A 15613-nucleotide genomic window follows, 5' to 3' on the forward strand; every position below is an offset into this window, starting at 1 on the left:
GATGGTTCTCCTCCCTGCCCCCCCATAGTAAATTGTATCAGGTAATTTCCCTGCCTCCTGCAGGCTGTGAGCACCTTTGACAATAAGCCGCAAGGAAACAGAGCGATTGTCATTACATTTGTTAACTGATTCCCAGTGGCTAGCGAGGGATTATTCGCCCAAATGCAAAAAGGGAAGCTTAGACCAGGAGAGTAAACGAAATCCAGAGCTCACCGATAAATGATGCCTTTCTTGTGGAGAAACATGAGGGCTGAAATAATTTCTGCAGCATAGAAGCGGGCTCGAGCGTCATCAAACCGACGGGACTTCTGAATATGGAACATCAAGTCCCCACCATTCACGAACTCCATGACGAAGAACAGGCGATCCTTCACAGACACACAAACATAACATGGACAAAAGAGCATTAATCAGCTTATCCTGTCCCATGCAGAAATGAATTCAAATCTAAACTATTCTCCCCAAAACAAAAGCAGAAAAAACACCAAGCGATGCTGAAAAATGTGATCTTTCCAGGGAGGTTAAGTCAAAAACTAGAAGATCTGTCAAAACCGCCCTCCCAAACATCTCAATAATGAAATATGTCCATTTGATCTGTACGTATGAGCAGATGCAAGCTTACAAAAAGACTCCTAGAGAACTTAATAGATAATTATAACCTTTCTATAGGTTTTTATTAACCACCCCAATCTAATTCAATAGAGAATTATATCCCTTCTGTAGATATCTCTGGATGGCTCAAAGATCTATAGAAAGTATCTCAATCTTTATTAGATGCTGTGGCTTCTTAAAGTAGAATCATACTTGAATTTCTATTTATCATCTACTAATTTTACCCTCTACTATATTCTATAGGGATTTGAGACACAGTTACGTGTACACATGATGCAGTGCAAGTAACGCACAAGTACATATTGTCATACTTTCAATTCTAGGACTTCAATTTCCCCTTTATTCAGGGAATATGTGTTGACTGTCAAACTCAAGATGTAAATACATTAGATTTGTGGGCATAACAATGCTATGTTTGCTCAGATTGCTTATAGGGCATAGCTTTACCATTTTAAAGGAAAGGTATTAACAATAATGATGTCACATCTAGAGTATCCCTAGAATCTGCTTCAGAGAATTTTTATTGCTTTACAAGCTAGGATCATGGAAATGGTCTTTCAAATCTTGAAATGTCAGCCTTTCATAATATTGATTATTAATCTACAGACCTTTGTTGGATGTAGGAGCTGATGAAGACTGGGTATACAGTAAAGATTCTGCTGAGTGAAAGTGCAATACGTAGTTCTTTGCAGTAAATGAGCAGAGAGTCACTTAACTGATGCTGTTCTTTGAGCACCTATATTTTTGCAGAGGTCCATAAATGTGGAGAAAGCTGTTGAATATGCAGTTCATGCAGGTGGATCTCCAATTAAGCAATATGGACACAAAAATGAAAAATGTGCATGGGCAAAATTGGTCCATGCTCTGTTTTGGGGGGCATAGGGAGGAAAGAATGCAGTCCAGAGTATACAAAAAAATTGCACATGAAAATAAATCAAAGGCTTGTTTGACCCTTGCTCAAAATTTGCCTCCATGTTTAAATATCATTATGTTCTGTTCTTCTAATTGTTTTGTCACTAAAGCTTTCATTCTGAACCACAGAAAAGTCCTGTCTGGAAGGTAAATAGAGGATTAACTTGAGAAAGTTTGATTTCTTTATAATGCTTTTTGACCTGCCCTTCTCCAAATCCCCCTCCCATGATTGAGCATTACTAATCTATGACCCAAGGTTTTAATCTCATCTCTAAATTCTGGGTGTTTGGTTCTCTCCAGGTTCTTGCATCTGGCCAACTTGAAATGACCACTGCCATTAACATCTTGAGATGTTAACAGCAGAAGAAAAGCAAACCAGGAATCCTTTCATTTTACAGCTGGCGCTGAAGATATAAGAGGGAAGCCAAATGGCTTGTGACTGTGATAACAGCATTCCTCTCTTCACACCCTCACGGGCCTTTGTTAATCTGCTGCTAGAGTTGATGGAATCTTTCAGCTCTCTTCAGAAACAGCAAAGTTAAGATAGATGTGCCCCCAGACCCTGGAGTCTAAAAATAATCAGCCAACATTTGAAACTACTGTGGGGAAAACGCTCATACCACAAGAACCTTAAATGCTGTTTGAAATCCATACAAACAACAATGATCCTTTACTGTTTCCCTCTGGTCTAATATTAGGGCTCGTCTACATGGAGAAATAGCCTGGAATAGCTATTGCATCCTAGTTCCCCATGAGGACACCCTTATTCCTTACTATCAATGCCTTTGTGTGGTTTACCTTAATCCATATGTACATAATTCTGGGTGAAGTAATAAACTGCTGATCAAATAAGAATAACCAACTCTCCCAATTTGAGAAATACTGTCAAGGTAAAAGTTGACCTGAAAAGAACTAGCCTTAACATCAGTAAGCTAATGCTTCCTTGACTCACTGCATTAAGCTACACTGCATAAAAGGTACTCTTAATATGGAATAAGCGTGTGCACACAAGAAGTTAGTGAAGAATAGCTGTTGTGCTTTAAAATTTTTCTGCAATAGCATCTCAGACAAACCCTTAGAAGGACGTAGAGCAAGAATAAGGAACATATACTGTGGTAAAAACAATGAGGAGTCCTTGTGGCACCTTAGAGACTAACAAATTTATTTGGGCATAAGCTTTGTGGGCTAGAACCCATTTCATCAGATGCATGGAGTGGAAAATACAATAGCAGGTATAAATACACAGCACATGAAAAGATGGGAGCAGGTATGAAATCTGGTAGAATTTAGATCAGTTCACTAGGCCATGACCCACCTCTTCATTCAAATTCCTCCTTAAAACTCCTTCCTGACCCACTGCCTACATGAAGTTATTTAATTCACCAGCACCATATTGTTTAGGTATGTGTACTTAGGAACATAGCGTTTGCAATATTGCAGGGTTTGTCACTGTTTCTTTTTTTTTAAAGCTGAACTTCAGGAAAATGAAACCACTGTAATCCCCTCCTATCTTAATTCATATATGCTCTGCTTCCCCACCCCAGCTAGTCCTTCATGACCTCCTTGGGGGGCATATCTCACACTCTGGGTTATGTTGCTGTAGATTTTCATAGTCTAATACTTCCCTCCTTTCTCACATGCTTACAGGTGCACTGAAACAGCAATGTTTAAAATATCATTGGCATCTGCGTTAACAGATATTGAAATGAATGGGGCAGTCCACAGCTATTGTTTCAGGCTCTCCGCAAACTCAGGCAAACATCACTACATGGGTTACACTCAGGTCACAGTCTGAAGGTTTTCTTCGCAACCATAACAGCTAGAGACTTACCTCTGCATATGCTCACATGCAGAGACTATAAATCAGGATTGTTTTGCTATTGAGACTCTCCCATTTAGCCTGCTGCATAACTTCTGCCTATCCAAATTAATTCTTTCCCTCAGGGTTGCTAATTGCCCAGTTTACTAACACTTTTCAGTACTGTGGGTCTGACTAAGTAGAAGAGATGGGGTGGGTATTGTAATTTGTTCACAATCCAGCATTTGTGCACTTGCTTCTTACATGCATGATATCTTATATATTATAAAGATCAGCACTAATGAATATGCTTGGGGGAGGAGGAACTAAGTAAGATTTTCTATTGGTATTCACAAGTGGGGCCATCAACCTGCTAAACTGCAAAGACCAAGTAAATAATCACTCCAAAGGTATCCTGAGGAGAAAAATAAGCATTCTGAAACAATGATATTTTATTAAGAAAGGAGATTACAGCATTTAAAAATAGGGACGAATATTATGAAATGTTCATGAACCAGGAAGGGGGGTTTACATAGCAAATGGCTTTAATAATAAAGTTAGGGGTAGATTATCTGGCACTCCACAGCAATGCTTACCACGCCCAGATGATGGGGCAGGGATAGAGAGCTTTACATCACTGTTCTGCCTCTCCTGACCTTGGCCTCTCAGCACAAGTTAGAGCAGTCTCAATGCAGCTCTAACTCGTACTGGTGGATAAAGGCTCCCAAATTGCTACTTCGCAGGCCACGACTGCCCACTCTTCACTAGGGAATCTCCCCCATACTTAGGTGGGGCATGGGGGGGCAAGAAAAGCCTTCATCTGCTAGTTTAAGACAGCTTTCAGTCCACTTCAAGTTGCTGGATAGGTACAAATGGGAGTTAGGATGGGCTGAGGATTGTTCTGTGTTTTTGACAGAGACGCACTGCTGAAATCCTCCTCAGTGTTTTACCTGCTGTGTCTCAGAAGAAGCTTTCCCTGATCTGATATCTCTGTCTGACACTAGCAATAAGAAGAAATTAAGAATCTGAGTCAACAGGAAACAGCGACGTTAGAGGCTTGACAGCCATAACAGGAAATCCTGTTGCACCATTTTGGATTGGAATCAACAATCAACAAAGCCACAGTGCCAACTGTTACTGTAAATTAAAGAAACAATTCAGTGAAATAAAGTGATCTGAGCCAGACGGGTTTGTTTTGCGGCTGGCCGGTGTCCAAACATGAGTGCTGTAGATTCCTCTACAGGACAATTCGGTTTATTTCTCATCTTGCTTACTAAACTGGCAGGAATTAGGAACAGGGCTGGGCAAATAATGGTGGTGGTCGAAATAAAAAAAAAACAAAAATAATTTGGGATCAGACAAACAATTTTTTAAAAAGTTTTTCTTGACAAAACCAAAAAACTACAAAAAAAAAAAACCAAAACAAAAAAAAACAAACCTGGGAAGGAAAAAAAAAAAAAGGTTTCAGATCAAACCAAATGTTTCGGATAGCACCACAAATTAAATGTTTCTGGATTTTTTCCCCCCTAATTTGTTTTCCAGCCAAAACGATTCACTGAATTCAACCCAAGTTTGTGAATAGTTTTGGTCGACCTGAATCTGCATTTTTTGGTGAAAAAAGTATTCACACACACACACAAAATTCCCCAGTTCTAGTCACGAGTACTGTAGGAGCTACATACTCTGTCCCTAATGAGGGGGCCTCATGTAACTCAAATGCACCTCCTCCTTTTTGCTTGGAAAGGCACCCTGGGGCTTTGAAGGGAATTCCTTCCAGTTAGGCCCGGATTCTGCAAGCTGCTCTGAGTAGATTTCCAGGGAGCTCTGTGTGGGTACTGAGCAGCTTGTAGGATTACGATTAGGGTTAAGGGTATGTCTACACAGCCCATTAGAGCGAGCCACCCAGTCCAGATTGACAGGCTTGGGATAGCAGGGCTTGTGCCAGCATTTTCAAAATAGGTGGGTAGACCGCACTTTAAAGATGCAGCTCTGACTTGAAATTGGGCTCTGAAACCTACCCCCCAGACCCCGTTGGGCTTCAGAAGTCGAGCTCCAGCCCAGCCAAAATTTCCGAAGTGTTGCCTACACAACTATTTTTAGAGCGCTAGCATAAGCACATCTACCCCAAGTCTGTCAAACCAGGCTGTGTAGAAATATCCTTTGAGATTAGTGGCTGGGACACTGGCTCTTTTGTGAGTGAGCTGATTCAGGCAGGAATACAGGCACTGATTTCTAGGACTGTCTGGGGCACTGAAGTGTGTGGCATCTGCCTGTGAAAATAAGTTATAGTTGCATAGCATGGAACAGCAAATGAGATACACTTGTTCTCCAAAGCCCGGCACATACTTATAACCATGTCTGAAACACTCTTCAAAAACTGTTACAGCTAGAGTTGGCTGGAAAACAGAGATCCCTTCTTGTGAAAAATTTCACGTTCTTGGGGGAAAAAAAATCATCCCCAAACAGGACAAAACTTTCAAACAGAAAATGAAATTGATAAGATTCCTTCCAGCTGAGGAGATCTGGTTTCAATTTTCCCCAATTTTTTCATTAGCATTGTAATTTTTCCCACAGACATTTTCGGTCAAAAAATTGTTCTGTTGGAGAATTCTGACCGACTCTAGCTATAACATAACACAGCGGTAACACAGTTAGTGTCCACACACAAAATGGTTACAAGCTGTGCGAGATCAGCATCAATCCAGAGACTTGCCTTAGGCAGTCTATCTGATCTGCAGATCAATGATAAAGACTTCTGGCATGAAATCCTCACCTCTGCTCAGACCCCTTTATGCTTAATCAAAGGGCTGGAGTGGCATAAATGGGCCCTAAAAATCCCAGTTCAGGACAGGAGATAATTCCCCTGATGCAGGAATGGACTAAGAGAGCAGTAAGGCAGCCTCAGGGAAAGCGCCCTCACAATCCCTTGTGTAGAGGACATACCAGGAGCATGTCAGGGCAGGGATGCATCAGCAAGTGGTGCAGAGATTCTGAGACATGATAGGGCCCATAGAGCAGCCCCAAGGAAGCTGCCCTACTTAGATAGGCCTCCAGATCTGAATAAATTACACTGGGGGCTTCTCCTGCCCTCCACAGCCCAAGATTGAAAGGTGGCTTAAAGCTACATTAGACCCTTCTTCCTTCAGGCTGCACAGCATAGAATCTCATCCTGAAGTTGTCACAGGCCTCAGTCCTGCAAACAGATCCATGCAGGCAGACCCCCTTATACCTACTGACTCATGTGAATGCCTTTGTAGGATCAGATCCTTAATTATTCGTTTAACAAAATTTAACTATGAGCAATTTTATTTTTTTCGTCCATAGACTTTAAAGTTTGTAGTGTCTATATAAGGGAGCATTTGGAGGAGACTGGAATCTGGTATATGTTTATCCAGCATGTTCAGAAATTCCACTTGAATGTGGAATTCCACACTGTGTAAGCATTTAAATCTCCACATATATGGTTGGCACATGCGATTCACTGGCAGGCAGATTTAGGGTCCAATCAGAAACCCATCAAAGTCAAAAGACTCCACAAGAGAGCAAGGGACATTTTCACTCTGTTCCCTCGTTGAAAGTGCTTTACAACAGTACTCAGCAATTTACTCTTTGTACAGTGGAAGCCAACACATAAAGGGTCAGGTCTGTCTTTGTTCAATAATGGAATTTTATTAGTTCATAAATAAATTAGTAGTAAATAAGTGTAGGGGTTGGACAGCTGGTAAAAGTATTATCATCATGCCATCTCAAGGGCAGTCGGTTTGCCTCAGAGCTACTCAAAACTCCTGCTTTATTTATTTTTTTTTTTTTTGCATAGCTCTGCAACGTCACACAACCCTACTCACTTTAAGTCTTGGCTGGAAGCTTGGAAATCAACGACTGCTTTCTAAATACCATGCTGATAAAAAACATAGGTCAAACTTCATCAGCATTGCAGTGCTCTAACTTCAACGGAGTCCAGATGCGCTAGAGCATGGAACAGGCGAAATGATTTGACAAATTTCACAATTTCCCCCCAAAAAAGTTTGAGTCAATAATCAGATTGATCCTCTTTGAAACTCTCACCCACTAAACCAATCCTGAATCCTAATGAGCTCTGGCATTCAAAACTAAGAGGTTTATACAATTACAGAGGATAGACTGATAGACTGGATAGTACTCGGCAGGAGTCCAGAGTACGAAGGGATTATCAGCACAGCAGCAGTGGAGGAGAGAAATGAAGAAGTCACTCATACAATAGTTCTTTGAAAAGTGTTCTGAAGTAGATTTAATTTTTGAACCAGATTCCCAGCTGTCTGCAATGGAGCTATACTGATTATACTGACCTTCAAGGCCTTTGCTTTCAAGTCAGAATAATTAACGGAGATAAGCCATTACGTCCACTCCAAACTTTGTCATAGGAATTGTTCATACACGTTAGCTATGGCTCTTAAATACAATCAAATTGATGATAGCCAGTGGAAAACTTTTTAGCTAGCCGTTTGAAAATCTTGTGGGCTCTGACAAGGACTACGAAAATTCAGCAATTAACAGTTAATTGCAAACTCATTTTGTTGCAATTTCACTGGACATTTTATTTGCATGCTGAAGCCTTCAATCAGTCCATAAGTTCATGCTGCTCTGAGCAACAATTTATGCCTAGGAGAAATCAAATTGCAGCATGCCACAAATAGTATTATGAGCTGCTGTAAACCTAAAGGCTGTGAACTGCTGGGATTTATTTTTTTTATGTTTTTGTTATCTTTATTTAGCTAATGAAGGTATAATGAAAAACTAACACATTTCAGAAATGACTGAGTAATGCTGCATTTATTTCTCCAAAGCAAGCAAAATCACTTCAATCTCTTTGGTCACTCGATTACAGACCTAAAAGTGGCAATACTTCAACAAAAAAACTTCAAAAAAGGACTCCAAGGAGAGACGGCTGAATTGGAATTAATTTGCAAACTGGATAAAATTAACTTAGGCTTGAATAGAGATTGGGAGTGGATGGGTCATTACACAAAGTAAAATTATTTCCCCATGTTTATTCCCCACCCCCTACTGTTCCTCAGACGTTCTTGTCAACTGCTGGAAATGGCCCACCTTGATTATCACTATAAAAGGTTCCCGCCCCCGCTCTTCTGCTGGTAATAGCTCACTTTAAGTGATCACTCTGGTTACAGTGTGTATGGTAACACCCATTGTTTCATGTTCTCTATGTATATAAATCTCCCCACTGTATTTTCCACTGAATGCATCCGATGAAGTGAGCTGTAGCTCACGAAAGGTTATGCTCAAATAAATTTGTTAGTCTCTAAGGTGCCACAAGTACTCCTTTTCTTTTTGAAAATCATGCATAGTGGCTGTCCTTTGAGAGGGCAGAGGACTTCCTGTCATTAGAAGAATTTAATCTAGGGTTTTGCCTGGCTTATATTTAGTGAGTACATTTCTGAGAAACACACATCAGTTTCTCGCTCTGGGCGGGCTCTTACAACAATGAATTCCTGACATCACAGTTCCAGCTCCAGGAACTGCTGAGTCATCATTTGACAGTGCTTTGTTATTTTACACTGCTGATAGCAGGCACAAGACCAACTTTCATTCACCGCACTCCTAAAACAACTGAACATTACCTAAGGAAACTCCCTGGAGGCACAGACAATAAAACTGGTTCTTTCCAGCTTCCTGTAACATTTCTCCAGTCTCTCTCTCTCTCTCTCTGTCCGTGTGTGTGTGTGTGTGTGTGTGTGTGTGTGTGTCCCCAGCACCACTGAGAATCAGTTAACACTTCATCAGTGCATGAGAATGCACCGAACTAAATCACAATGTCTGTGTATTTTCTTAACCCCTTCCGTGTAGTGGAAACCTTGTCCGCTGCAGCAATTTTAAGAGGTTTCAAGTCAATCTCATTCATCCCTCTGGAACACTGCATCCTTTAAGGTACCAGAGGTTCCTGACCAGTCACCCCAGCCCAGGAAGGGCTAATGCCAATCCCAAAAGTCTGCTCAGGCCCTTCCTTTGGGGCACTGTTTATTCTTCAATACAAAAGTTAAACAAAGCTATTCTCTTGCCCAAAGCAGGCTGAAAAAACTTTTCCCCTGTTTCTCCCTCCCCCTGCTCCTGGAGCCAGCAACAGGAGCCCATCCCCCTCCTGCAGCAATCCTTTTAATCGGAACCACTTGCTGGCTTTTATAATCACTTGATCAATCTCAGCTAGGAGGCAGCGGATCCGTCACAGGTGATGTTGGGCCTAACTCCTCTTAAAGGGCTGCCCCTCCTCATCCCGTGACACATACCTCCTGCAAACTCTATGTTACTCCTCCCACTACCTTAAGTCCCCAAGTACATCTTAAATGACACGAAGGTTCCATGATGAACTCAACACATGATCACAAAATTCTACCCAGAATGCACACAAAGGGATGATGTTTATTGCTGATTATTTATTCATTTCTATTTCATTAAAAAAAATGAATCCCAAAATCTAGGGGTCTAAACATGAAGTTAAACAATAAAAGCACATACCAAAAAAACCAAAAACACCCCTCTGAGTCCTATCTATGAATCTAAGTAAATACTTCCACCCATTGTAAACAAAATATTCTTCCCCTGCTACATTTGTCCCCTTGTGAGGATTGTGGGAAGTTATGTAGCCCTGGCAGCATGTCTGACAGGTCAAAGAGTCAGGTCCATAGGACTGCACAAGGAGAGAGGGCTCTCCAAGAATAACTGGGACCACGCCGCTTGCAGCCACATTTTCAAAGGCAGCCACTGGATTTGGGTGTCTCAGTTTGTGGGCATGTGACTTGAGACAACTCTGGACCAATGCAGAGTGCCTGCAGCTCCCCCTGGCTTCAGATGGAGTTGTGGGTGCTCAGCACCTCTGGAAACTAGGTACAAGATCTTTCCAGTGGGGGATCCAAAAATTAAGACACCCAACAGTCACTTTGAAAGTGTTGGCCTTAGGGCCTGATTTGTCAGGTTTGTGCCGACCTCTTAAACATCACCTAGACAGCAGCACAGGTTGCTCCCTCAGCCAAAAAAGCATTACCCCTGCCTCAGTGAGGCGGAGTCTCAGCTGGCTGGTTCTCAGCCAAGTTACAACAGCGCTAATTTCACCATGAGTTGGCCCCCAGCCACACAAGCTGTTCGTGAATTGGTTCAGTTTCAATCCCTTCTATGCCACAGATTCACAGATTTCAAGGCCAGAAGGGACCATTTGATCACGTAGTCCAGTGGTTTTCGAACTGTGGGTTGGGATCCCAAAGTGGGTCGGCGACCCCGTTTTAATGGGGATGCCAGGGCAGGCTTAGACTTGTTGGGGCCTGGGGCCAAAGCCCGAGCTTCACTACCCAGGGCCGAAGCCCGAGAGTTCAGGTGACAGGACTTCAGCTTTGGTCTCCCCGCCAAGGGGCGCTTGGGGTTTGGTTTTTGCCTCCCTACCTGAAGCGGGGAGGGGGGGAGCTCAGGTGGGCTCAAGCTTCATTCCATGCTCCTGGGGTTGTGTAGTAATTTTTGTTGTCAGAAGAGGGTTGCGGTGCAATGAAGTTTGAGAACCCCATATCTAGTCTGACCTCCTGCATCATACAGACAAAGTATCATCCAGTTACCCCTGGATGAAACATAATAGCTTGTGTTTGACTAAATTCTAAAACGTGTAATAAACCATTGTAGATGTGGGGGCCTATAAAATGGCTTTCACATTGTTCTCCTGTCCACACAGGTCAGGAAAGTCATCCTAGCTAATAACAGTGGTATTTAAAGCATGGATGCAGCTAACACCATATTAATTCCTGTATGAGAGGGTCATATTTTACATGTCACCAATTTAAATCAGGACATGCAGGATCAGATTGATTTTTCCTGTAATAGTCCATAGATTGGAGGCAATTCACTCTGCCGATAGGAACTGCACTGCTTTCGACACTCATGGAGTAATCTACACTCTAGTGTTGGTGATGAACATAAGAACTTCCACATTTGGTCAGACCAAAAGTCCATCTAGCCCAGTATCCTGTCTTCCGACAGTGGCCAATGCCAGGTGCCCCAGAGGGAATGAACAGAACAGGTAATCATCAAGTGATCCATCCCCTGTCGCCCATTCCCAGCTTCTGGCAAACCGAGGCTAGGGACACCATCCCTGCCCATCCTGGCTAATAGCCATTGATGGACCTATCCTCCATGAATGTATCTAGTTCTTTTTTGATGGCCTCAGAAGATACTATTCCACACCAGGAAGGAAGGCAGTAACCTACCCATCCTACCCTTGAGTACCTCAGCTACAGTGACTAAAAAAGGGCTTTGTACAGGTCCCTAACGATGCTTCCCTTTCTGGCCTCTACTTATGACCCAAAGGAATGCCAAGCATTACTGAGTCTCTTGGAACATGCCATGCTAGAAACATTACTCTCAGCCAAATCCAAATGTCGTGGAGAGGGCTTAATGTCTACACAAGGGGTTTAAACTGGATTAAGTCAAATTAATCCAGTTTGAAAATGCTTGCATACACACAATGCAATCCATCACAGCACACAATCTCTGCATTTATCACAAACTCTGGAGTCCTCTTCCAAAGTGGACTACATTTGCTGCAAATTGAGTTAGATGCAATGTTGCTGTTGAGCAGAGCCAGATAAAGAACAAGCAGCTCAGTAGGACCTATATTAAAACCCAGGATGACCGGAAATAATCTGGCAAGGGACTTGTAACCTACCCATTTTCTGAGGAACTGGACAGGATTTTGCATAAATACATAACCACCCAACCCAGAAAGGTTGTGGAACCTTCTTACCACTCTTCTCCATCCCTCCCAAGGACAACCAGCAACACTCACTGGAGGATGAGAATGAAGAGGGCAGTGAGGAGTCCTCTGAGAGCCAGGCTCTGATGCCAGCCAGGTAGAAAGCCAACCCGATTCCTGTCCTGCAACAACGGAGCCCAAGTCCCAGCCAGAAACCCAGGCTGGGGTCCAAGGAGCAGATCCTCTGGAGGGAATTTCAGCACATATCTATATTTACAATGTATTATTATTGTGTATAGCCATGATAGCTTCTGTTTCAGGTGCCCCATTGACTCAGCCATTTTAGGCAGATGTGAGCTAGGAGACTTTCCAAGCCTCCAGCCCCTGCCTCCCTCCCTCCACCCATGCTGTCTGCTCATCCTCCACCCCCATATACATTTCCAACTACCCTGCTCCATCCAGGTAATCAGCCTCTGACACTTGCTAAAGCCTTGATCATTGACCATTTTTGGACCATGCCACGGAAGGCAAATGCCCTTCTACCTATTTTCCTTTCCCCTCTCCTCATCTGTCCTGCCCAGTGAACACCCACACCTGGCGGTCTTCAAACATAGCTGCCTCATTGCCCGCTGCTGCCACAGAGGAGGAAAAAAAAAAGATCCAGTCAGCAAGAAGAAAGAATCCAACAAGTACATCGTTAGGTATCTGTAAATTACCCAAATCTACCAATTATTTCAAGACACTAGAGAGAAAAGGATGGATGTTTACAACACCAGGAGTGGATCACTTTGCTGTAGCTTTAGCCCGAATATCCTAAACGGGCTCCTACGAACCCTTTTCAGGCAGAACCTCCAACATTTCCCCCCTTTTTCTGATCTACTTTCCCACTACCACCCTCCACCGCCTGTGTCGTGATGTTTCTCTGAGGGAGAGCTAACTGTGGCATTCTGGAGTTCCTCATCTCTGCTACTCAGGGGTCTGCCGCAGTGATTGTCACTGCTGCGGTGTGCCCAACCTCGGATTTCTGGGTAGCTGCTAGATTACAAAGCCAGTCTTAACATTCACGTCATATGTTATGTAATCCTCGAGAAAACAAAACTGAAGGTGTCCCCTTAAAAAGTAATCACAGCTCGATCCCTTATGTAACATATGCACAGGCTCAAGTTTAGCCTGATCTCTTCCTATATTAAATTTTAAAAAGTCACAGCAACTGAGGACAGGCCCATCTGTTAAATGTGTGGGAGATTTGTGACATAATGGTCACGTTCATTCTAGACAAAACAATCTGAATACCATGGGAGGCATTAGAGGTAAATGAGCAACTTTCCCAGTCTGTTCAGTCATTTAAGTGGCATGACATCAGCGAGCATCTTTTAAAGGGACAGAAATGTATGTGCCCTACAAAGCCTCCTGGCTTTGCAAAATGGTACTATTCAGTGATTCGCTCTCCTGGAATCTCTTGACTTCAAGAGTATCCTGATTTGTAGGCTATCATTTGAGAATGTGTTCATTATAGAAAAGCATGTCCCAATGCCAAGAACTCAGGTCTCGCTCTTTTTTCAATGACACACTCAAGGCTTCTTGCTTCAACAATTGGGAGCACAAAGACATGGAAAATAAAGCCACAGGATGACTGTATTTGCAGTCCTGCTAACAAGGACAGCGCCTGAAATAGCATCCCAGGACCAGACAGTCCTCTGAAAGTATCCTGTGCTCACTAGGAGAAAGGGATGAGGGCAGTAGGAGCAAAACCTAGAGGCGTTAACTTGGGTGACATTTGACACCACTTGCATGGGAAACCGATCACTCCAGTCACTTTCACGGTTGTTGGGACAAAGAATTTAAAATCAACCATCCTCATAGAAATAATGGTTCCTCAGCCCCCAAGAAAACGGATTGTGTATAGTGCAAACATATGTGATTAATACATTCCAGGAAAAACAAACCCCCTTGTTCTAAATTCCTGTCTAAATCCTTATAATCTCACTCAGGCTAGGAAGGTATTTATACCGCGCTCGTCACTGTGGTATTTAATGACGTGGACATCATGTAAATAAACCTAGAAATAAGAGTATTCTTTAGTGATCATGGACACTAAGGAACTAATACATATGGTTCCATATGAGAAGCTCCAGATCAGCTATAGGACTAGTTACCATACAATATACGATATCATTGCAGGGGTATAATCCTGTATGCCATTTTATTTTCCTGGATGACAGGAATTCAGGGATTAAAGTTAAAAAAAAAAAAAAAAAAAGTCCTTCATCCTCCCCATCAGTTAGTGGGAGTTACAAGATACAGGGTAACCAAGGAGCTGCATGGGTGGGTGTCCTCAGCCAGTCTGCTGTGTTGTTAACATGTCTTCATTAGACTTCAAAAACATGTGATCCATTTTGGCTAAAAGTACACTGGTAACTCCTGCCGCCTAGTGGTAAACACATTTCCTTTCTGAAACAACAAGTAGATTGCCTTGGGGTCAGTCGACTCTAAGATTGATAACAGGGCTGGGCCTTTTCAGGGTTATTACTATTATTTATTATTTGTATCACGGTCGTGCCTGCGCTCCCTAGTCATGGACCAGGACCCCATTGTGCTAGGCACTGTACTGAAACAGACCAGAAAGACAGAAATTTATCTACAGTAGACGCAGGAGTTCTTATCAAGAAATGAACTGCCTCTCTAATCAGCAGCAAAGCAGTTGTCTATGCTTTGCTCCTAACTTGGGGGCAGTACAGTTTGTTTCACTGCACCCAAATATTATATAGGGGTCTAAATGATCAAATGGGACCTGCGTCCACCAACATCCCCAATGCGTATCTTACCCATCCACCCTCAAAGCTTCAGGGTACTTCAGACACTTTTCTACAGTAAAGTCTCCATCACCTCAGAAAGCACTGTTGCTGGCACAGCCTCAAGTACATTTATGCCACAATATCCTTTTGATGCTTATAACTGTAACTTTCAAACGATGCAACTCTATGATGAGAAATGAATTTAAAAAAAAACTTGCTTTGGATCTTTTAAAGGGAGCTGTTGAGCATCCCCAACTCTCACTGGGGTCAGACCCTATGTTTATTCCAGATGTTAAATAGCCCTGCAGGGAAATGTAAAATGGGCATCCCAGAGGAGATGTGAGAGCTCAGCAGTTCTCAGGATCAGGTTCTTCATTTCCTTTAAAATAAGACAAGCCCTCAAAATGGGTAGTTATTTTAAGATTTCTAATGAGAGGCCTGGCACTTTATCAATTGTAATGTACGGCCCAAGTTTTGAAAATTTATATGAATAATGAATGACAATGTCATTTTAAAACAAAGCAATTAAGCTTTATTAATGTAACTTCATGTAAAGAACAGAAACGAATACAGGAGGAAATTCACCCCTGTGCAGAGAGCGAGCATAAAGACTATACATCATTTTAGCCCCACTAAGCCCTGTTTTGATAACTTGAATGTCGTCTGCACAGGAGTGAATTTCATCCCCAGTCAATACACGTCTCTCTGTTGTAGCAAAAGGACCCAGTCATGCTCCCAGAAACTAACATAAATCCAGTTATTGTGGGTTACAGC

General features: G+C 42.5%; 1 protein-coding gene across 1 annotated transcript in view; it reads right to left on the reverse strand.

Moving 5' to 3' along the window:
* The window catches only part of PRKCH (protein kinase C eta), a 175239-nt gene that overhangs the window by 71490 nt on the left and 88136 nt on the right, over positions 1 to 15613 (reverse strand). Inside the window, exon 11 of the mRNA XM_038406933.2 lies at positions 214 to 368. Coding sequence (XP_038262861.1) covers positions 214 to 368 — 155 coding nt within the window. The remainder of the gene's footprint in view (positions 1 to 213; positions 369 to 15613) is intronic.

Source organism: Dermochelys coriacea, chromosome 6 (assembly GCF_009764565.3).
Source record: "Dermochelys coriacea isolate rDerCor1 chromosome 6, rDerCor1.pri.v4, whole genome shotgun sequence".
NCBI lineage: Eukaryota > Metazoa > Chordata > Testudines > Dermochelyidae > Dermochelys > Dermochelys coriacea.